Source organism: Callionymus lyra, chromosome 2, assembly GCF_982586985.1.
Source record: "Callionymus lyra chromosome 2, fCalLyr1.hap1.1, whole genome shotgun sequence".
NCBI lineage: Eukaryota > Metazoa > Chordata > Actinopteri > Syngnathiformes > Callionymidae > Callionymus > Callionymus lyra.
The window spans coordinates 32,526,447-32,544,332 of record NC_141819.1 but is presented as its reverse complement, the minus strand read 5'-3'; the positions used below and the strand labels follow the sequence as shown (position 1 = coordinate 32,544,332).

At 39.9% G+C, this 17,886-nt stretch overlaps 1 protein-coding gene and 1 long non-coding RNA gene across 5 annotated transcripts; both read right to left on the bottom strand.

Moving 5' to 3' along the window:
- Positions 1-4,594: 4,594 nt before the first annotated feature.
- Positions 4,595-13,296, bottom strand: LOC148086591 (protein NLRC3-like). 4 transcript variants are annotated; one of them, XM_087784720.1, is made up of 8 exons: positions 13,106-13,295; positions 11,216-13,013; positions 10,969-11,142; positions 9,299-9,472; positions 5,901-6,074; positions 5,196-5,369; positions 4,929-5,099; positions 4,595-4,638 (listed from the first exon to the last, which is right to left on the bottom strand). In XM_087784720.1, the coding sequence occupies exons 1-8, from the start codon at positions 13,224-13,226 to the stop codon at positions 4,617-4,619; spliced, it is 2,808 nt and encodes a 935-aa protein (XP_087640846.1). In that variant the 5' UTR covers positions 13,227-13,295; the 3' UTR covers positions 4,595-4,616. The 4 variants fall into 4 exon arrangements, with proteins under 4 accessions (XP_087640846.1, XP_087640848.1, XP_087640847.1 ...); XM_087784722.1 differs by lacking the exon at positions 9,299-9,472 and having other exon boundaries at positions 13,106-13,296; XM_087784721.1 differs by lacking the exon at positions 5,196-5,369.
- A 3,057-nt stretch (positions 13,297-16,353) lies between these two features.
- Positions 16,354-17,394, bottom strand: LOC148086590 (uncharacterized). The gene is made up of 3 exons (XR_015710540.1): positions 17,320-17,394; positions 16,786-16,876; positions 16,354-16,716 (listed from the first exon to the last, which is right to left on the bottom strand). It is a non-coding gene; the product is annotated as an uncharacterized LOC148086590 (long non-coding RNA).
- Between the last annotated feature and the right edge of the window lie 492 nt (positions 17,395-17,886).

The following is a 17,886-nucleotide window of genomic DNA, read 5'->3' as shown; positions in this document are numbered from 1 at the left end:
GACACGTGTGTTATCCAAAGTCTACTTCTCTGTCAACGATATTGAATGTGATGACAAAAAATAAGTAAGTAAGTAAGTCAATATTTTATATTTATAGAGCGATTTTCTATATCAAGGTCACAAAGCGCTTAAAAAATCAAAATAAACTAAATAAATATACACTAAAAGGATGAAGATAACACAGAGAAAAAGACAAGAGTCCCAGAAAATCAGGGAAAAGCCTGCATGAATAAGAAAGTCTTAAGATGTTTCTTGAAGGAGTCAGAAGACTCCATCAAGCGCATCGAAGCAGGAATGGAGTGTACCACAAAAGGTGAGTTATGACTAGTAGTGTGATAGAGTGGCTGGTCTTTCCAATAATTCATTTACAGATGTGGAAATTGTGTCATCTAGTGGTACAATTCTAGATTACAGTTCATTTTGTGCAGTCCATATCGTCATCAAATCGCAGAATTAAAATACTTTTGTTTTAAATACGCTTCAATAGCAACTAATGTGTTGATTTACTCAAAATTCATCATTTTCTATTCACACTCATTTCGACTTAGGGTTGGGATTTTCAGAGTATAGTTAAAGTTATAGTTAAACGTATGTTTAGTTAATCATGCTTCCTGAGCAAATTCCTTCTTTGGATATCGGATCTATTTCAGAGAAACTTGCACAAACCCAAGGCCACTGCAATATAATTTTGACCATTAGGTCCTTCACCTGTGACCACCAAATCTTGCTACTGGACAGCGAACGGAAGAACAGGCGTTGAACCTGGTCCTGTGGAGTAAAATTGGCTCGGAGGGTCAGAATTCGTGACCCTCAGAGACAGAAGTCTGTGAGATGCCTCCTCTACTTTGAGAAGAATAAACAGATGGACTGAACTAAGTGCTGTGCTTCCAGAATTAGTTTGCTGATCTTTTTGAATAAATATCCACTTGAGATGCCCTTATGTATAAACATGCTTAGATGTGTATGTGTACATGTATGTGGATGTATCTACGTATTTGATTTGACCAAAGGAAGAAATGAAAAAAACAAGATCAAGTCTTATAAACCTACAATAAAACCTCAATTGATATGATAACTAGCAACCTATATGTGTTTATACTAATCATATAATTAACGTATTTAGGTTTAATTTAATGTCCTTGGTTTGTTGGGAAAAAACCAAGATAGAACCAATAGATTGAAAGATATCAGAATAATTTGGGTTGTTGGAAAATGAAACATGAAGTATTCGATCAACTGCAATGGAGTGATGGAGGAAGGAGAAAGAAGGACAGGAGAAAAGGCCCCAAATAAGGAACTCAGCAGGGAGCTTGAATAGCAGCCAATAACTGCGAACTATCCTTTTGTGACCACTGAGTTTATGGATAAATACTCAGTGTAAACCAATGTAATGTGGTGTGCTTGTGACAAGATTCACACACCAGTGGTCCACGGTGAGCTTCAAGCCATCATAAGCTTCCATCACGTGCTTTACGGCCAACTGCCGGCCGCACTTCAACTCCTGAAAGATCCACCTGCGAGCCGTATTTCCCTTCCAAGAAAAGCAAGCGTCTGTTCGAGTTCCACATCATGTTCTGGTCTTGCCCTACAAAGTGAGGCCCGTCTCCCCTGCTTCACAACCTCTCGAGACGCCGAGAAGATCCATGCATCAGAGACTTGTGAGCCCCTGAACCGATAAGTTTCATGGTTGGTGACACCAACTCGGTCAAGGGAGATCTCTGCCAGCCTGCAACAGAGAACCAGGCCCGGACCCGACGTCAATGCTTCACTGTGGCCCCTTGTCAAAAGACCTTCTCCCCCTGGTCTCTGTCTGGCCCCGTCGTTGAAAGACTCCTTTCGTCACCATGATCGTCACTTCCATCTGCTTCTGCTGCTTGCTTCTTCATCACGTCATCTTCTATCCTTTTGACGACGTAAGAAACCTCCATGATAATTGATTATCTGAGAAGGTTCTTTCCTTTAATTTCGGTTACAAAACGCGCAATAGAATCTTATTTTTGTCATTCATCATCACAGTTTTTTAATTAATCTTTAAAACGTCACGTTTTTGTACCTGAATCCATTTTGGTGTGTAACTGTCAATTTAAGTAGTTCTTACTCAGTAAAGAACAAATAATAATGACAAACTAGTAGTGACTTCAGTTAATGAGATTGATTCAAGTTAGTGGTTCATAGTTAATTAATAAGGCCAAGTAATTCATTATTATCCACATACATTTAATAGTTTCCTTTGTACTATAAATCAAAGGTGGTGCTCCAACTTCAGGTATTCTTACCTAGAGGCAATTTTAAAGTTAAATCGACCAGAACTTAGATGTTCTGAAAGTAAACCTTTTTTTAAAGGCCTATAATCACTACATATGTTCATTTTAATGTAGAAAATGGAGCTCAGTGGTCTTCGTCTTTACATTTTCTCCAAAAAGACAGAGTTAAAAATATCCAAATACCTTTGTGGTGCTTGTCTGTAACATTCATCAATTACAAGCAATACAGACAAACTCAGGGCAAATATCTCGAGCGCTTCCAGAGTGCAAACAGTCCACTGTCTACACCTCCTGAGGGACTCGTTGTATAAATAAAGCGGGGCGTGATTAACGTTGACTGGAGGATGAGTGAAGCCATTATTTCATCATAATGGACTCCGATCTAGAAACCTCTCATACTGCGAGACTTCACGTGGAGGATAACTTTATGAAGTAATAACTTTAAAACGGACCATCATCATGATGAGGGACTTACTGCATCTTGGAGAGAAAGACTTCAACATTTCAAACATGTGAGTCAGTTGGGTTTTTACAATAGTTGCCCTTTAAGAAGTCCTTAAAATAGAAATACAATTTCTTGTGAATCTGAAATGTGTCTATTTATTTATATATAAAGCAAACCAATCACAAGCTCCAAATAAATATTTTATGCCTTATATTAAAACACATTGATTGATTTGATCGATGTTCCTTTATTCTTCCCACATTGGAGAAATTGTAGTTGTTTCAGCAGTATGTACACATATAACACATATTATTAAATATATAACATTTATACAAAAAAAGAATAGATACAGATACAAATACAAAACAATAAAAATAATAACAAATACAACAAAAATAATAATGGGAAAAAAATACACAGCGGATTTTAATTTAAATCAAACCTAAATTTAATGTAGGTAAATTGTGCCAAACACAGCGGATTCCAGTCTGCTTTAGAACCTGTGGCAGGAGTTATTTTCTGCATGGAGTTGGAAGGTTTATGACCATCATGACAAGATGTCCCTCCTTTAAGCCACGGATGAAGCAGGAACATCTCAGGTAATGATTGTCAAGGGTGGATCTGAAATACCAATTGGTTTTACCCCAGGTGCCTCAGCTTGGATGATATCAGATGTGATTTTGTTGTAGACATGTGTCCCAACCCTGAAGATCGCATGGATTAGGTAGAGTACATTTGTTTTTAATTCCCCTTTTCTTGTCATTTTTTATCTGGGCTTTCTGCTGTTTGTGTTTATAATGCTCTTCTGTATTTCATTTTCTTTTCTATCATATTGTCAAAAGTTGATTGTATTTCCTGTAATACACAGAAAATAAAGAAAAATGATTTCCCTTTAAATGTAATGTTTTTAAATGTGAACATTGCATATGGACATAAAGTTCCCAACCAAGAAATGTAGTGTAGAAACTTTGGGTTGCAAGTTTTGAATGCAACTACCTGTAAAACTGAAGCATGTAGTCAATGCAGTTCCTGTAATGTCAACAATAGAGTATTTTGAATCCTGGTTTACTTTAAACAACTGCATGTCTCTGATGAAGTAAAAAAAAGTTGTTCTTTGTCAAAATAATTCCATTTAGAGTCAGATTTTCAGTGTTTTGTTACATTTAGTTTGTGCAGAGACAGAAGTTTTCTATTTTGACATATATAGTTAGTATATAGAAAAATTATTTTTTGAGAAGATAATCATTTTGTTAATAATAATTTAGTTTTTTGTAATTGTAATTCTGGATTAAGAGTTTAGAAAACATATGTATGTTTAAGCACTTGTTAACAACTAAAAATACTAAAACTAATGTAATTAATAAGTAAGTAATTCCATTATGATTTATGTTTAATTCAATTTTCTTTTTTACTTCACATACATTTCAAGATTCAAGAATATTTATTGTAATTATACAGCGGTTAAAAATGCACAATGACGTAATTAGGTTGAGACCATGACATAAAGATATTACACAAAATAAAAAGAAAAGATGTATAAATTGACAAACATATAATTACTGAAAAAGTCTCTCTTTATCCGTCACTTCTTAGAGTCTTGCTGCAGTGGCAGCATTTTCAGATCGGTCAGGATGATCCAGATATTTCTGATCTTCGATCAAGTTCTACCATCCTATTTTTGGGCAGTAGGAGGCGCCGGCGTGTTGTTTCCAGAGCCCTGAGAGAAGAGACATGTGATCAGAACATGATGATCTAGCTTCATTTACTCTCTAAAGTCAAAGAGCGAAAGAAGTGAATGAAAATTTGATGAAGAGGAAATCATCATCAAAGACAACTTCTCCAGTAGAAGTCGAGGAGTTTGTGATGAATCAATCAAATCAGACTTACCCTTCTTTGATCCAGATGATCTATGGTCCATACTCATCCAGCCTGGAGGAAGAAAGAGTCAGAAGGTCAGATTAAATTAATTAAGATGTTTCCTGACTATTGTTTCATTCTAGTAGACAACTCAGTCAGTGTAAATGACACCAGAGATGGATCTGCAAAAACAGACTGTTCAGTCTTAATTTGTCTCCTTCATACTTCCACTGGTGTCCAGCAGAAGAACATGGAGAAACTCAGAGTTACGAATAACTTGTTTGGTTCAGTGGTAGAGTCTGAGCATCAAATCTTCAGTCTGAGCTGAGTTCAGTCAGTGAGTTCTGCTGCTCTGTCCATACCTGAGAGTCTCCAGTCTCCAGTCTGGACTCTTCAGTCCAGCAGACAGCTTGTGTCCTGGTCCTACTGGATTATTGAAGCTCAGGTCCAGTTCTCTCAGGTGGGATGGGTTCAAAGTCAGAGCTGAGGCCAGAGAAGCACAACCTCTCTCTGAGACCCGGCACCCTGACAGACTGTAGTGAAGGATAAACAGAGTTTAAGGAGATCATGAGACCAGAAGAACCGTCCAGTTGTGAACCAGAACTGAAGAGATAAAATGATGTTCTGACCTGAGAGTCTCCAGGTGACAGTCTGGACTCTTCAGTCCAGCAGACAGAAGCTCCACTCCTGAATCCTGCAGGTTGTTGTCACTCAGGTCCAGTTGTGTCAGACTAGAGGATGGAGAGCTGAGGACTGAGGACAGAAGTGAACAACTTCTCTCCTTCAGTAAACACCCGCCCAGCCTGTGAAAAAGATGAGTTGTCATCAACAAGTGTGACTTTTTCAATTCTCTATTTGACAGTAAAAAAAATAGGATCATTAGGATTTAATAAACATGTGACAAACACATGGACAGGATGAGGGTAACAACAATGTTGAAGTTGTGTTTTATGTTAAAGATGATTCAAAGTTATTTTCCTCTCTAAAATAGTAAATATTCACTTGAAACAAACAAACAGATGTTCAAACAAACTACTGAGATGCCATTGGTTCATGTTGAATTGTTAAAAACGTTAACGAGTATCTCAGTGAACATGTTCATGTTAAGGTTGACTTGATTTGTATTGACTAGATAATATTTAAAAAATGTTTTTCCATATTAAGTTCATGAGCTGAAGTGACAAATATCAACATATCATCTACAAACAAGTAAATCTGGCTCAGATAATAAATCAACCAGGAAACAAGAGGACTGTGAAGACACTGGTCTGGTCCTCCCTAGATAAAAATATATATATATATATAGAACTGAAGACAGGAGATGATGTTCTGACCTGAGAGTCTCCAGGTGACAGTGTGGACTCTTCAGTCCAGCAGACAGCAGCTCCACTCCTGAATCCTGCAGGTTGTTGTAGCTCAGCTCCAGTTGTGTCAGACTAGAGGACGGAGAGCTGAGGACTGAGGACAGAAGTGAACAACTTCTCTCCGACAGCTGACACCTTCTCAGCCTGTGAAAGAGACGAGGGAAATGAACAAGTGTGACTTTTTCAATCATCATCTATTTGAATTTAAACATTTTTTGAAGACGACACAAATATATCTTTGGTGGTTGTGCCCAGGAATCTCAGCCATTAAAAACCGGTAAACCTTGACCACTTTCCAAGTAAAAAATCTGTGTACACACAGTGTGCAACACACAGCCAAGTTCGGCTTTAACTACTTACTGTAGAAAAATAAAGATTTGAATTCTAAACGTATTAAATATCATTTAGTCATTTTTTACTTGTAAATACTGTACCTTGAAAAAAAACCTGTACAACATTTATTAAATATCAAATGGTTATTTACATTCACATGCTTTAGGTGCCTCATTCAACCGCTTCCTTATTGGATTATTTTGTTGGAATAAAAAAACTTTAGTGACGCCAGTAGACTAAAGTGCTGATGTTTACCCAGACGGGGGACCACATTTCCCATGAGCACCCGCTAAACGTCCCAGTTTGCAGCAGTTGGACAAATTTTCTGTTTCCAGACTTCCATTGGCTGAATGAAGGATGGATATCGATGAGGTAATGAATCAGATTGTGGATAATGAAATATGATTTGCGTTACGACGGCTTTGTAAAAACATAATCTTGGTTTTTGTACCTTAGTTCACCCCTTGGCTTTTGTTAAGATCAAGTTTCAGTCTGGCTTCAGCAAACATCACTCTACAGAGACAGCTTTACTGAAAGTATCCAGTGACATCATGATGTCGGCTGATTCGGGTAAATGCACTGTTCTGGTTCTCTTGGATCTGTCCTCAGCCTTTGACACAGTTGATCACCAGGGGTTCTTGTCATACCTTTCTGGGCGCAGTCAGTGTATCTGCCAATCAAATATGGTCTGAATCAGCGGATCTGTTGTGTGGAGTCCCTCAAGGTTCTGTTTTGGTTCCTTTTTTATTTTTGATGTACTTGATTCCCCTGGGTAAAATCATTGAGCGATTTCCCAATGTTTCTTATCACATTTTTGCTGATGACATCCTGCTCTATTGCTGATTTAATCCAACTGAGCCCCAGAGAATGAACAGCTTAGTGAATTGTTTGCTAGAAATCAAAGGCAGCAGGCTTTCCCCTGATCTTCTGAGACTCCTGTGTTTGTCTTATGTGTATGTTTGTATGAAACTTTGTATTTTTTTTTATTGTTAAAGCGGTTTGTGATTCTGGTAGAAAGGGGCTTTACAAATAACCATTACTTGCTTACTTACTTAGATCAAGGTTTGTCAGTGTAGGGTCATCAATCCCGGTAGTCTCCGCCTTCATGAGACGATAATTGATTGATTGATTATCCCCTGACAGGAGCTTGGAGAATGGTGAAATCTGGTGGGTGATGGTTCCCATTTTGTGGCCATTTAGGGTTTGTGCAGTGCTTGGGTTGGTCAGTGGGATCATAGTCCCAAATGCAGAGCCACCTTATCTCTAATCAGACAGAATCTGCTCCAGAGTCGATGAGCGAGCCAAGTGTGAAAGCGATCACGGAGAAGCAGGCGGGCTTGGAGCAGGTGATGGCAAGGAAAGGAGACTCAGTTATGGAGTTTCTCCTCATCTAAGGGCGAGATCTGTCTTTTAATAAAAAGTAGGCAACAAAATGTCGTTCATCTCCACAGTACAGGCTGAGCTGGGCAAGGTGACGTCTTCTCTGTTATCTATTCACGAGGCAGCTTAGAAGTAGTTGCATTGTTTTGTTTTATTCAGTCTTGGGTTCGTAGACTTTTGTGGCCTGGCCGGATACCTCCATAATGTACCCTAGGTTTTTTCATGGCTTGTCCCCTGGCGTCATGCCTGCACTCAGAGATCAATGTGAATAGCAAGGCCTATGATGGGGTCAAGGGAGGTTGGGATCTCGTGTAACACCAGCTCATCATTTATGTGAATGGCTAGTATAAGTGCAAAGAAGATCTGGTAAAAGAGTGGATCTTCAGAAAAATGTTCATTTTCTAATGTAAATATTTAAATCACAGATAGTTTTCAACAAACAGACACATTCTGATGAATACAATAGAGGTCCAAGATCTATTTAAGATAAACTTAAATCAACACATTAGTTGTCTTTTAATGCCATGATTGATTATGTGCATTGTCACACAGAGAATTAATAATGCTTTTTTATACCTCAGTTGCTTCACCTGGCCTGGTGTAATGAAATGTTAATGTTTCAGTGATATTTAATGCCAGTGAATGGTATCCTATTTTGGAAGTTTCCCGGATACAAGACGTTTTGTCACTGAAAAAACTTGTCTGCAGCTGTGTTGAGAGTTAAGAGAAAAAATTGTTGCATTCTGCAGTGAGACATCAAGTGGTCATTTATGGGTGGAGATTTATGCTAATGACTCATTACCGTGAGCTGCTCTGACCTTTGAGATTCATCAAATATCATAAGTTATCAGCGATGGTGTAGTTTTGTCTTGTCGGAGAACTTTGTATGAAAATCTGCGCAAGTAAGGATTTACTCGCAATAATTCACATTTTTGCCTTTGATGAAATGAGACTAAGCTGGAGAAATCAAAACTGGTTCTAAAATGTATATGAAAAATCCCAAATAATGCTTTTTTCAAACTCACCTGTTTCTCTGGAAAACAATCTCTTCAATCAGAACAGAGCTCTTGAGCTGGTTACCAGTTTTAATATCTGGGATTTGGTATTGATTGGGAGCTTTCTATCAAAAATCAAGTTAGAAATTTCTGAATTAAGGGTTAGGCCTAAGTCATATTTCTCTCTCAGTTATGAAGGTACTAATATTAGCAACATATCTTCCAATAGTGGACGATGGCAGTATGGTCTACATGTGTGCCTCTAACACTGTAAACTGAAGAACCAAGGCTTTCATGTACACTCTGCCTTTAAGGCAATACACAGACAGGATGCCTCTGGTCTATCAGGTTCTTCTCGGCTTGGTTCCTACTTATTTAAGCAATTTTCTATAGCTACCCAGAATACATTTTTACTTCTGTTTCAATGACAAGTTGCACATGTCTGCTCCACCGGTTATGACCAGAATGGGAAAAAAAGCTTTCAGTTTCTTTTCTTAGAATACGCTCCAAACTAATTTTGAATGGAAAGCTTTTATTTTACTGGAAACTGAATGAATTAATGTTCAATATTAAATAAAATGTGTTACTATTTAAGAAAAATAGATCATAAGAACCACCCAGTTGTGGACCAGAACTGAAGAGAGGAAACAATGTTCTGACCTGAGAGTCTCCAGGTGACAGTGTGGACTCTTCAGTCCAGCAGACAGCATCTCCACTCCTGAATCCTGCAGCTTGTTGTCACTCAGGTCCAGTTGTGTCAGACTAGAGGACGGAGTGCTGAGGACTGAGGACAGAAGTGAACAACTTCTCCCTGACAGGAGACACAAGCTGAGCCTGTGAATGAGACGAATGTAATCAACAAGTGTCACTTTTTCTCTATATAACAAGACTTTATTTGAAGACAGACTGAATAACTATTTATATTCATAAGGAAGCTGCAGATAGAAAGGCAGGAAAATAACAACAACTTGTCCAAGCCTGTCAGGGGAAGGGATGGACAACATGGCTTATGACATTGGAAGTTGGATGAGGAGGATTCCCAGCTCAATCAGCATGGGATCTAATGGCAAAGGTTGGACTGAGAGACCACTTAAGAAAAGCAGCCGTTCCAAGGCTGGGAGAAGCATCTGAGAGAGTCTCCTGCTGGCGAGAGAGGGCACAAGCCGGAAGCCTGGCCGGGGAGGGGGCAGTAACCCGGCCATTCACTGCAAACCTGCCAACTTTATGGTGTTGTGTTAAGGGTCAAAACACCCATTGAAGGTCAGGGACCACCATATGACCTCTCTTCCAGGCCAAGGCTCAGGGGAACACTTCTTTAAGCTGCCATGTGAGAATGGGATCTCAGAGACATGTAAAACTGCACTGGCTGTGTAGAGGATTCTAGGAGGTCTTGAATCGTTCCTCTAATGGACTGCTCAATGGAATTATGGCTCTGTGTCAGCCTGGCTACAGTGCTGAATAAGAACCTGGGGTTATTCTTATTCTCTTCTATAAGTGATGACTATTAGTCGGCTTTGCCTGCCCTGAAGTGACTGACCTGATCTCAAGGTTGTATGAGACATGCTAATAACAATACTTTCAAAAGAGTTGAAATCAGATTGTGGTCCAGTAGAGGCTGATAGACATGAGTTGATGATAGCTAAGACCCCGCCTCCTCCTCCACCGAAGGAGGAGTGTCGAAGGGCATTAATGTTAATGTGGCTGGGTGGTGTTAATCGATTTAAAGATACATAATCATCTATAGACAGGTTCCCCCACCCTCCCACAAAAAAATAGCCAACACCTTATATAAATAAAGATGACTTACTTACTTACTAACTTTTGCGGGGTACCACATCGATAACCAGCGATTTAATGATAAATAGCAACTAAACGTATCATCACTGGCCATATGTTTGTGTGTAGGCACACACCGACTAAACATTTATTTTGGTGACCGTAATCGGGTGACATTGCTGACGACATGAATAATTATCCAACTGTATTTATGTTTAACTTCAGCCAGCAGCTTTAAATTTGATTCAATGTCCCCCGGGCTACTTTCTGCACCTTGGTGCCCGCGGGCACTATGTTGGTGACTACTGCTTTAGCTCAACCACCACAACAACAATACAACAATGAATCATGTTTATTTGTATTGGTTAAATTAACTTCAAAAGCTTATAGGTCATGTGACCCAAATACTCCAGACCACGAACAAATATTTTGCGTATATAAATGCAGTCGGTATTTAAGAAAATAAGACCAGATGAACATCCATATATTTGATTAATTGCCTTCTACTATCATTATCACAGACCAGAACTGATAAGAGGAGAGGATTTCCTGACCTGAGAGTCTCCAGGTGACAGTGTGGACTCTTCAGTCCAGCAGACAGCAGCTCCACTCCTGAATCATACAGCTTGTTGTCACTCAGGTCCAGTTGTGCCAGACTAGAGGACGGAGAGCTGAGGACTGAGGACAGAAGTGAACAACTTCTCTCTGACAGCTGACATCGTTTCAGTCTGGAAAAAAGTAAACCAAACTTTCATGCTGACTTCATAACATCAGAGATTTTTCAGTATTTGATCCACCTACAGAACTTTATTTGCAGCTCGGACCACCGGCATCAACCTCACAAGAACCTCCTCTGAAGCAGAGATTTTCTTCATGTCAAACACATCTAGAGGTTCCTCTGAGGACTGTAAGATGAACGCCAGGGCAGACCATTGAGCAGGAGACAGTTGACCAGTGGAGAGACATCCTGATGTTAGCTGCTGTTGAAACTCCTCCACCAGAGAAGTGTCCTTCACTTCATTGAGACAATGGAACAGATTGATGACTCTCTCTGGAGACACAGTCTCACTTATCTTCCTCTTTATAAGTACTGATGTTTCCCGATTGGTCCAGGAGCTTTTTTCTGTTTCTGTCAAAAAACCTGGAAGAAGACTCTGGCTGGTCGGCAGAGAAAGACCCAGAAGGAAACGCAGGAACAAGTCCAGATGTCCATTGCAGCTTTTTAAAGTTTCCTCTATTGCTCTCTGGTAGAACCTTTTTGTTTGATAATGGTGACTGAAGAATATTAAAAGTGTCGATGTTGGTTTTGATTCCAGCAAGTTGACTCCAGACAAGAACTTCAGATGGACATGAAGAGCAGCCAGAAACTCTTGAACACTCAGGTGTATGAAGGAGAACACCTTGTCCTGGTACAGTCCTTTCTCTTCTCTGAAGACCTGTGTGAACACTCCTGAGTAAACTGAAGCAGCTTTGACATCAATGCCACACTCTGTGACGTCTGACTCGTAGAAGATCAAGTTTCCTCTCTGCAGCTGCTCAAAAGCCAGTTTTCCCAGTAACTCGATCATCTTCTTGCTCTCAAGATCTGAAATTGCATCTGTTCCGGCTCCTCTGTCGTACTTCACCTTCTTGATTTTGGAATGAACTACAAGGAACAGTATGTACATCTCAGTCAGGGTCTTAGGCAGCTCTCCTGTCTTTTTGGTCTCCAAGATGTCCTCCAGAACTGTGGCAGTAATCCAGCAGAAGATCGGGATGTGACACATGATGTAGAGGCTTCGTGAGCTCCTGATGTGAGACATGATTCTTCTAGACTGCTCCTCATCTTTGAACCTCTTCCTGAAGTACTCCTCCTTTTGGAGGTCAGTGAACCCTCTGACCTCTGTCACCAGGTCAACACACTCAGGAGGGATCTGATTGGCTGCTGCAGGTCGTGTGGTTATCCAGATGTGAGCTGAAGTAAGCAGGTTCCCCCTGATGATGTTTGTTAGCAGGACGTTTACAGAGGTGGACTCTGTAGTTTCTGTCAGGACCGGACTGTTGAGGAAGTCCAGATCGAGACGACACTCGTCCAGGCCGTCAAAGATGAACAGAACCTGGAGTCCTTCAAAGTCACTGAGGCCTGATTCTTTGGTTTCAGGAAAGAAGAGATGAACAAGTTCCACTAAACTCAACTTCTTCTCTTTAAGCGTGTTCAGCTCTCTGAAGGTGAAAGGAAACATGTAGTGGAAGTTCTGGTGGGCTTTATCTTCAGCCCAGTCCAGAGTCAGCTTCTGTGTCAGGAGGGTCTTCCCAATGCCAGCCACGCCCTTCGTCAGGAGCGTTCTGATTGGTCGTTCTCTGTCAGGTGAGGCTTTAAAGAGGTCTTCTTGTCTGATGGTAGTTTCTGGTCTGGTCTGGTTCCTGTTTGCTGCTTCGATCTGTCGGACCTCGTGCTCCTGGTTGACCTGGTCTGTGCCCCCCTCAGTGATGTAGAGCTCAGTGTAGATCTCATTCAGAGAAGTAGACTTTCCTGCTTGAGCGACCCCCTCAGACACACTGTGGAACTTCTTCTGAAGGCTTCTCTTCAGTCGTCCTCCACACTCCGCACTATGACTTCCTGAAAAAAGAAGGAAGTTGCATGACTCAGGAGAAGAAGGTTAAGCTGGATAATGAGCGTTCTTCATCTTTTTCATTTTTGCATGTTCTTACTGCTCCACAGACACTCGCCCAGATTCTCCTGCTCCATGTTCCTCAGGAAGTGAACTGTGATCTTCATGAATTCTTCTCCACTGCTCATCTTCCTCCTCAGTCCGTGAAGGTTCTGAGTCATCTGGGCTCAGAAACCCCCAGACTCTCTTCAGCTCCTTCTGCACATAGTTGCAGATTGTTTCCTGCACTGACTGGAACGTGATCACAGAAGAGAAAGTCAGAGTGATAGTTTATCAGCTCAAGAATCACAAAAACTGTAATTTTTAACTGAAGGAACCTTTAAATCGTTCATGTACGTACCAGACGTATGGAGTTCAGATGTGGGAGATGTTGCTGAGCACTGAGATGCTCTGAATTCTGATGGTTCACTCTGAGGAAAAGAGATGAAGTCTGACTGTAAGTCTCATCTTCATGTTGAAGGTTCTAAACATCAATGTACATATCATCTAACTAGAGCAGCTGTGCCCAATACATCGGTCGTGATCAACCGGGAGATCGCTGAAGCTTTTGCTAGTAGTTGGCATGACATAATAAACTGGACTGACATGCATGACATATGCGAACCACTGCCTCTAAATCAGCCTCCATGTTTGGCCAGCACACATTACTGCAGGCCAATGATTTCACCCAGGAAACTCCCAGATGTGCTTTGTGGAGTTCTTCTACTATTCTCTTTCTTCCCTGGGTATTATCACCCTACTTCCCCACAGGATACACCCTTCTTCGACACTTAATTCTTGTTGGTGTCTGACTTATGGCTGCATCATTGGATCAGTACACACTGCGGGCCAAGAATATTGCAACAGTTATTGCTTAACTCTGGACAAAAGGTGGTCCTGTCAAGTCAACTCCTGGATCTGTTTTACTTGCAGTGGTGTGCTCCATAAGCATTACAATCTCCCCTTCACAAGGAATACTACTGGGAGTAGTTGGCAATGGAAGTCTGCTCAATGCATCCACATTGCCATGTTTACCACTTTTCTTGTACTCTAAGGTATACTCATATGCTGCCAAAACCGTATGGCACATTTGCATTCTGGCAGCTGCAAGTTGCGGTAAGGCCTGATCTCTCCTAAAAGCCCTAGCAGTGGTTTGTGATCAGTCATGATAGTAAAAGGTTTGCCAAAAAGTACTGGTGAAACTTTTTGAGACCAAAAATGATGGCTAGTGACTCCTTTTCAAGTTGGGAATAACCTCTACTCACCAGTAGCTGGTCTGATTGCAGATTTGTTTTGCAGCCTCAAATGCATAGCTTTGGTGTTTACTCCACCTCCATTTTCTCACATTCGAGATATTTTACGGAGGAGCTCATGTACCTGCTCCAATACAGTAGAGATATTGGGCAAGAACCTGTGGTAATAATTAAGCATCCCAAGAAATGCTTTCAACTCTGTCTGATTTTCTGGCTTTGGGGCAATGGCTTCAACCTCATAATTTACTGGATAAATCAGATTATCATTATTTTTGTGGCCAAGATACACAATCTCTGCTGCCATGAACACACACTTGTCTTTCTTCAGCCGGATGCCGGCCTTTGAGAGTCTCCCCAGTTCAGTAAATGGCATGTGTCGTCCTTTCCCGTCACCTGAATGTCGTCCACTCTCACCACTGCTTGTGGAAGTCCTTGTAGCCGGTCGTCCATAGTGCGCTGAAATATGCCTGGGGCCGAAGACACCCTGGTGTAATGGAAAAGTCCACGGTGTGTGTTTACCAAAATACCAGGTTGACCGGGCTGACACAAGTCTCTCAGTACTGCGTATACTTTTCCACCACATGCGCTCAGAATAATAGCTCTCTTTTGTTCTCCATGGACATGCGCAGGTGAGCAAGCAATTCTAATGACGCGATCAGTCAAAGCGCTCAGTTGTGATGATGATGTGAAGATTAAGTTTCTGATTACCAGTTTTATTCTGGTTAAACTTCATCTGAATACATTTAAAATAAGCCACTGGTCACCTCTGTAATTACAGTATTCTTGTTAATAACTTTGTATGTAACATTTACACCAGAGCTCGTCTGAATTCATTTACAACAGTGTGATTCATGTCAGAAATGTTTAAAATAAACAATCTAAACTGTTAATTCAGTTTTAATTCATGGTTTCTTTTGTTTTTTTCTGATCGTGGAGAGGAAAATATTGGGTCTGTATTTCATTTAAACATGATTTATATATTCAAATAGGTGGGGAAAGGGATGGATGGACGCATCTGTATTCTATATCATTATACGTACGTATTCTACTCTTGATTTGGATGAAAAAAAGAAAATTCGTGTCACAGATTCAAACATGAATATTTTTGTGCATCATTTTCTGGGTTTGAGTGAACGTTTGTTTTTGTTAGGAAATCCGTTTAATTCTTAGTACATAAGGCTCCTGAACTTGCCTGCAGTGGAGGATGAGATTTTAACACTACAGGCTGACACTGAGCTTAAGGCCAGGTCTCATGGACACTTTTGGAAGTTACTCTCAGAGGAAAAGTATCCAAATATGAGGAAATACTTTCTTGACTGCAGTATCGAGTTCTACTTATTTATGCAAGTCAGCCTTTTTCTGTAAAGCTGATTAAAACTCAACCCCAGACAACATTATAAAATTGTAAAAACCCTTTTATCCTATGTATTCAATAAATATACATGTGTGTGTTGCGCAGGTGAGCAACAAATTCTAATGACGCGATCAGTCAAAGCGCTCAGTAGTGATGATGATGAGAAGATTAAGTTTCTGATTACCAGTTTTATTCTGGTTAAACTGTCTTTTGAATATATTTTAAATAAACCACTGCTCACCTCTGTAATTACAGTATTCTTGTATATAACTTTGTTTGTAACATTTACACCAGAGCTCGTCTGAACTCATTTACAACAGTGTGATCCATGTCAGAAATGTTTAAAATAATCGTATCTTAACTGTTAATCCAGTTATAATTCATGAATGTCCGTTTTAGTAGGAAATCAATGCAATTCTTAGTACATAAGGCTCCTGAACTTGCCTGCAGTGGAGGATGAGATTTTAACACTACAGGCTGACACTGAGCTTAAGGCCAGGTCTCATGGACACTTTTGGAAGTTACTCTCAGAGGAAAAGTATCCAAATATGAGGAAATACTTTCTTGACTGCAGTATCGAGTTCTATTTATTTATGCAAGTCAGCCTTTTTCTTTAAAGATGATTAAATCCACACATCCTTCCATCTTGACTGATTATCAGTCCATTTAGTGTCAACAGAGTAAAGTAAGTACTTACTTAGGTTGAGCAAATTTGAATATTAAATCTTTTGGGCTTGATTATTTTAAAAGTAGCTTGCAAAGCAACAGAATGTGGGCACCCCTGGACTAGAGGGTTCCTCTCAGATCTGCATGCAGGACCATCTCAATAAGAACAGGGATCATGTCAAAGATAAAAGGTTCATGATTCCAAGATGATTAAGAGTTTGAAATGTGACTTTATCTCTCCCTACCACACTTTTAAACTCTCAACTCAAACCTGAAGACTCTGCTCTTCCTCTGAAGTCTATACCTATATCCATTGAACGATCACTCTTCAGAGACACACAGCTGGGTCCTGGTCCAGATCTTGGTCCATGTCCAGCAGGATCTGGCTGCTGCTCTGATCTTTAACACAGAAGAAAAATTAAGTGAGAATGAAGACATAGAGGACAATCTTGGAGGTCCAGGTCTCACCTCTGAGTCCTGGCCTGTTGATCATGGTCCTCACTCTGATGGTATTGAAAAGGCTATTTGTCCTCACCATCACTCTCAGCAGAGTCTTCACCTTCACACAAACAGTCTAATTTAGCTTAAAACGTTGTTCTCTCTTCATAATTTTACATTTTTATTCTGCTTTTCTTGTTCTTTTTATTTACTTCCCGTCCAAATCTTTTCAAACATTGAGTGTGAGTAGAGAAGAGGGGAAGATTTTCACAGAGACTGACGTTTCTCCTTTAAAAGGATAATCTAAGATCTAAACCAGGAAAAATAAGATTTTCTTCAGGTGTAATTTAATCTATTCATCACAATTCCCATCAGGAAGTAAAACATTTATTTTAAGTCAGATTATTACTTTCTGTTTCATCATTTCTATATTTAGCTGCTGTTGTTAAAACATCTGAAAACATCCAACAAACATCTAAATGTATTAGTTATATCTGATTAACCATGGTTTATAGTTACATTGACCTGCTGCTGACTTGTGTAGCGAGTCAGAGAGTCACTGACCTGTCCATGTTTTTCGTCCTCTCTGTGGTCTCGGGTCCATGTTGTAGCAGAGTTCAGCTTCTTCTGACCATCATTTCCTTCAACCACACGTTACTGCAGTTATAGTCGGTATTATGTTAATTTTTCTTAACTGCACTGCCCTGATTAACTGCACTGCCCTTATTTGTCCTAATATTATCTGCAGTGGATCATAATCATTTTATTAGTCATAAAGTCCAAAGTTCAATAACAGTAATGTGCTCCACTTTGTGGCAGTTGGGTTTTATATAAAACAATCTTGACAGGTTTGCATCTCTCCCTTCGATATCAGTCCTTTTACATGTATCAGGTCAGAACAATCTGTGTTTAATTTTTTAACAGTACGGAGAGAAAATAGTTACACAAACTACTTTACCTCATTGCAATCCAAATACTTTACTTTCTTTCAACACCACAAACAATCATACAACAAACTATGCATTGTTTACAATATCAGCATTTCTGCTGTTTGCTCAAATAGCAATAATAATATGGAGAACATGAATTGTTATTTTTCGTATTTTATCAACATCTCTTTTTTATAATTCA

Excerpts from the sequence above, each read along its gene's own strand:
- LOC148086591 (XM_087784720.1), bottom strand. The coding sequence starts at position 13,226 with ATGACTCAGAACCTTCACGGACTGAGGAGGAAGATGAGCAGTGGAGAA. Across the intron at positions 11,143-11,215 it reads CGAGCTGCAAATAAAGTTCT|ACTGAAACGATGTCAGCTGT; the intron begins GTAGGTGGATCA and ends ACTTTTTTCCAG. Across the intron at positions 5,100-5,195 it reads TGTCACCTGGAGACTCTCAG|TCTGTCAGGGTGCCGGGTCT; the intron begins GTCAGAACATCA and ends CCTTCACTACAG.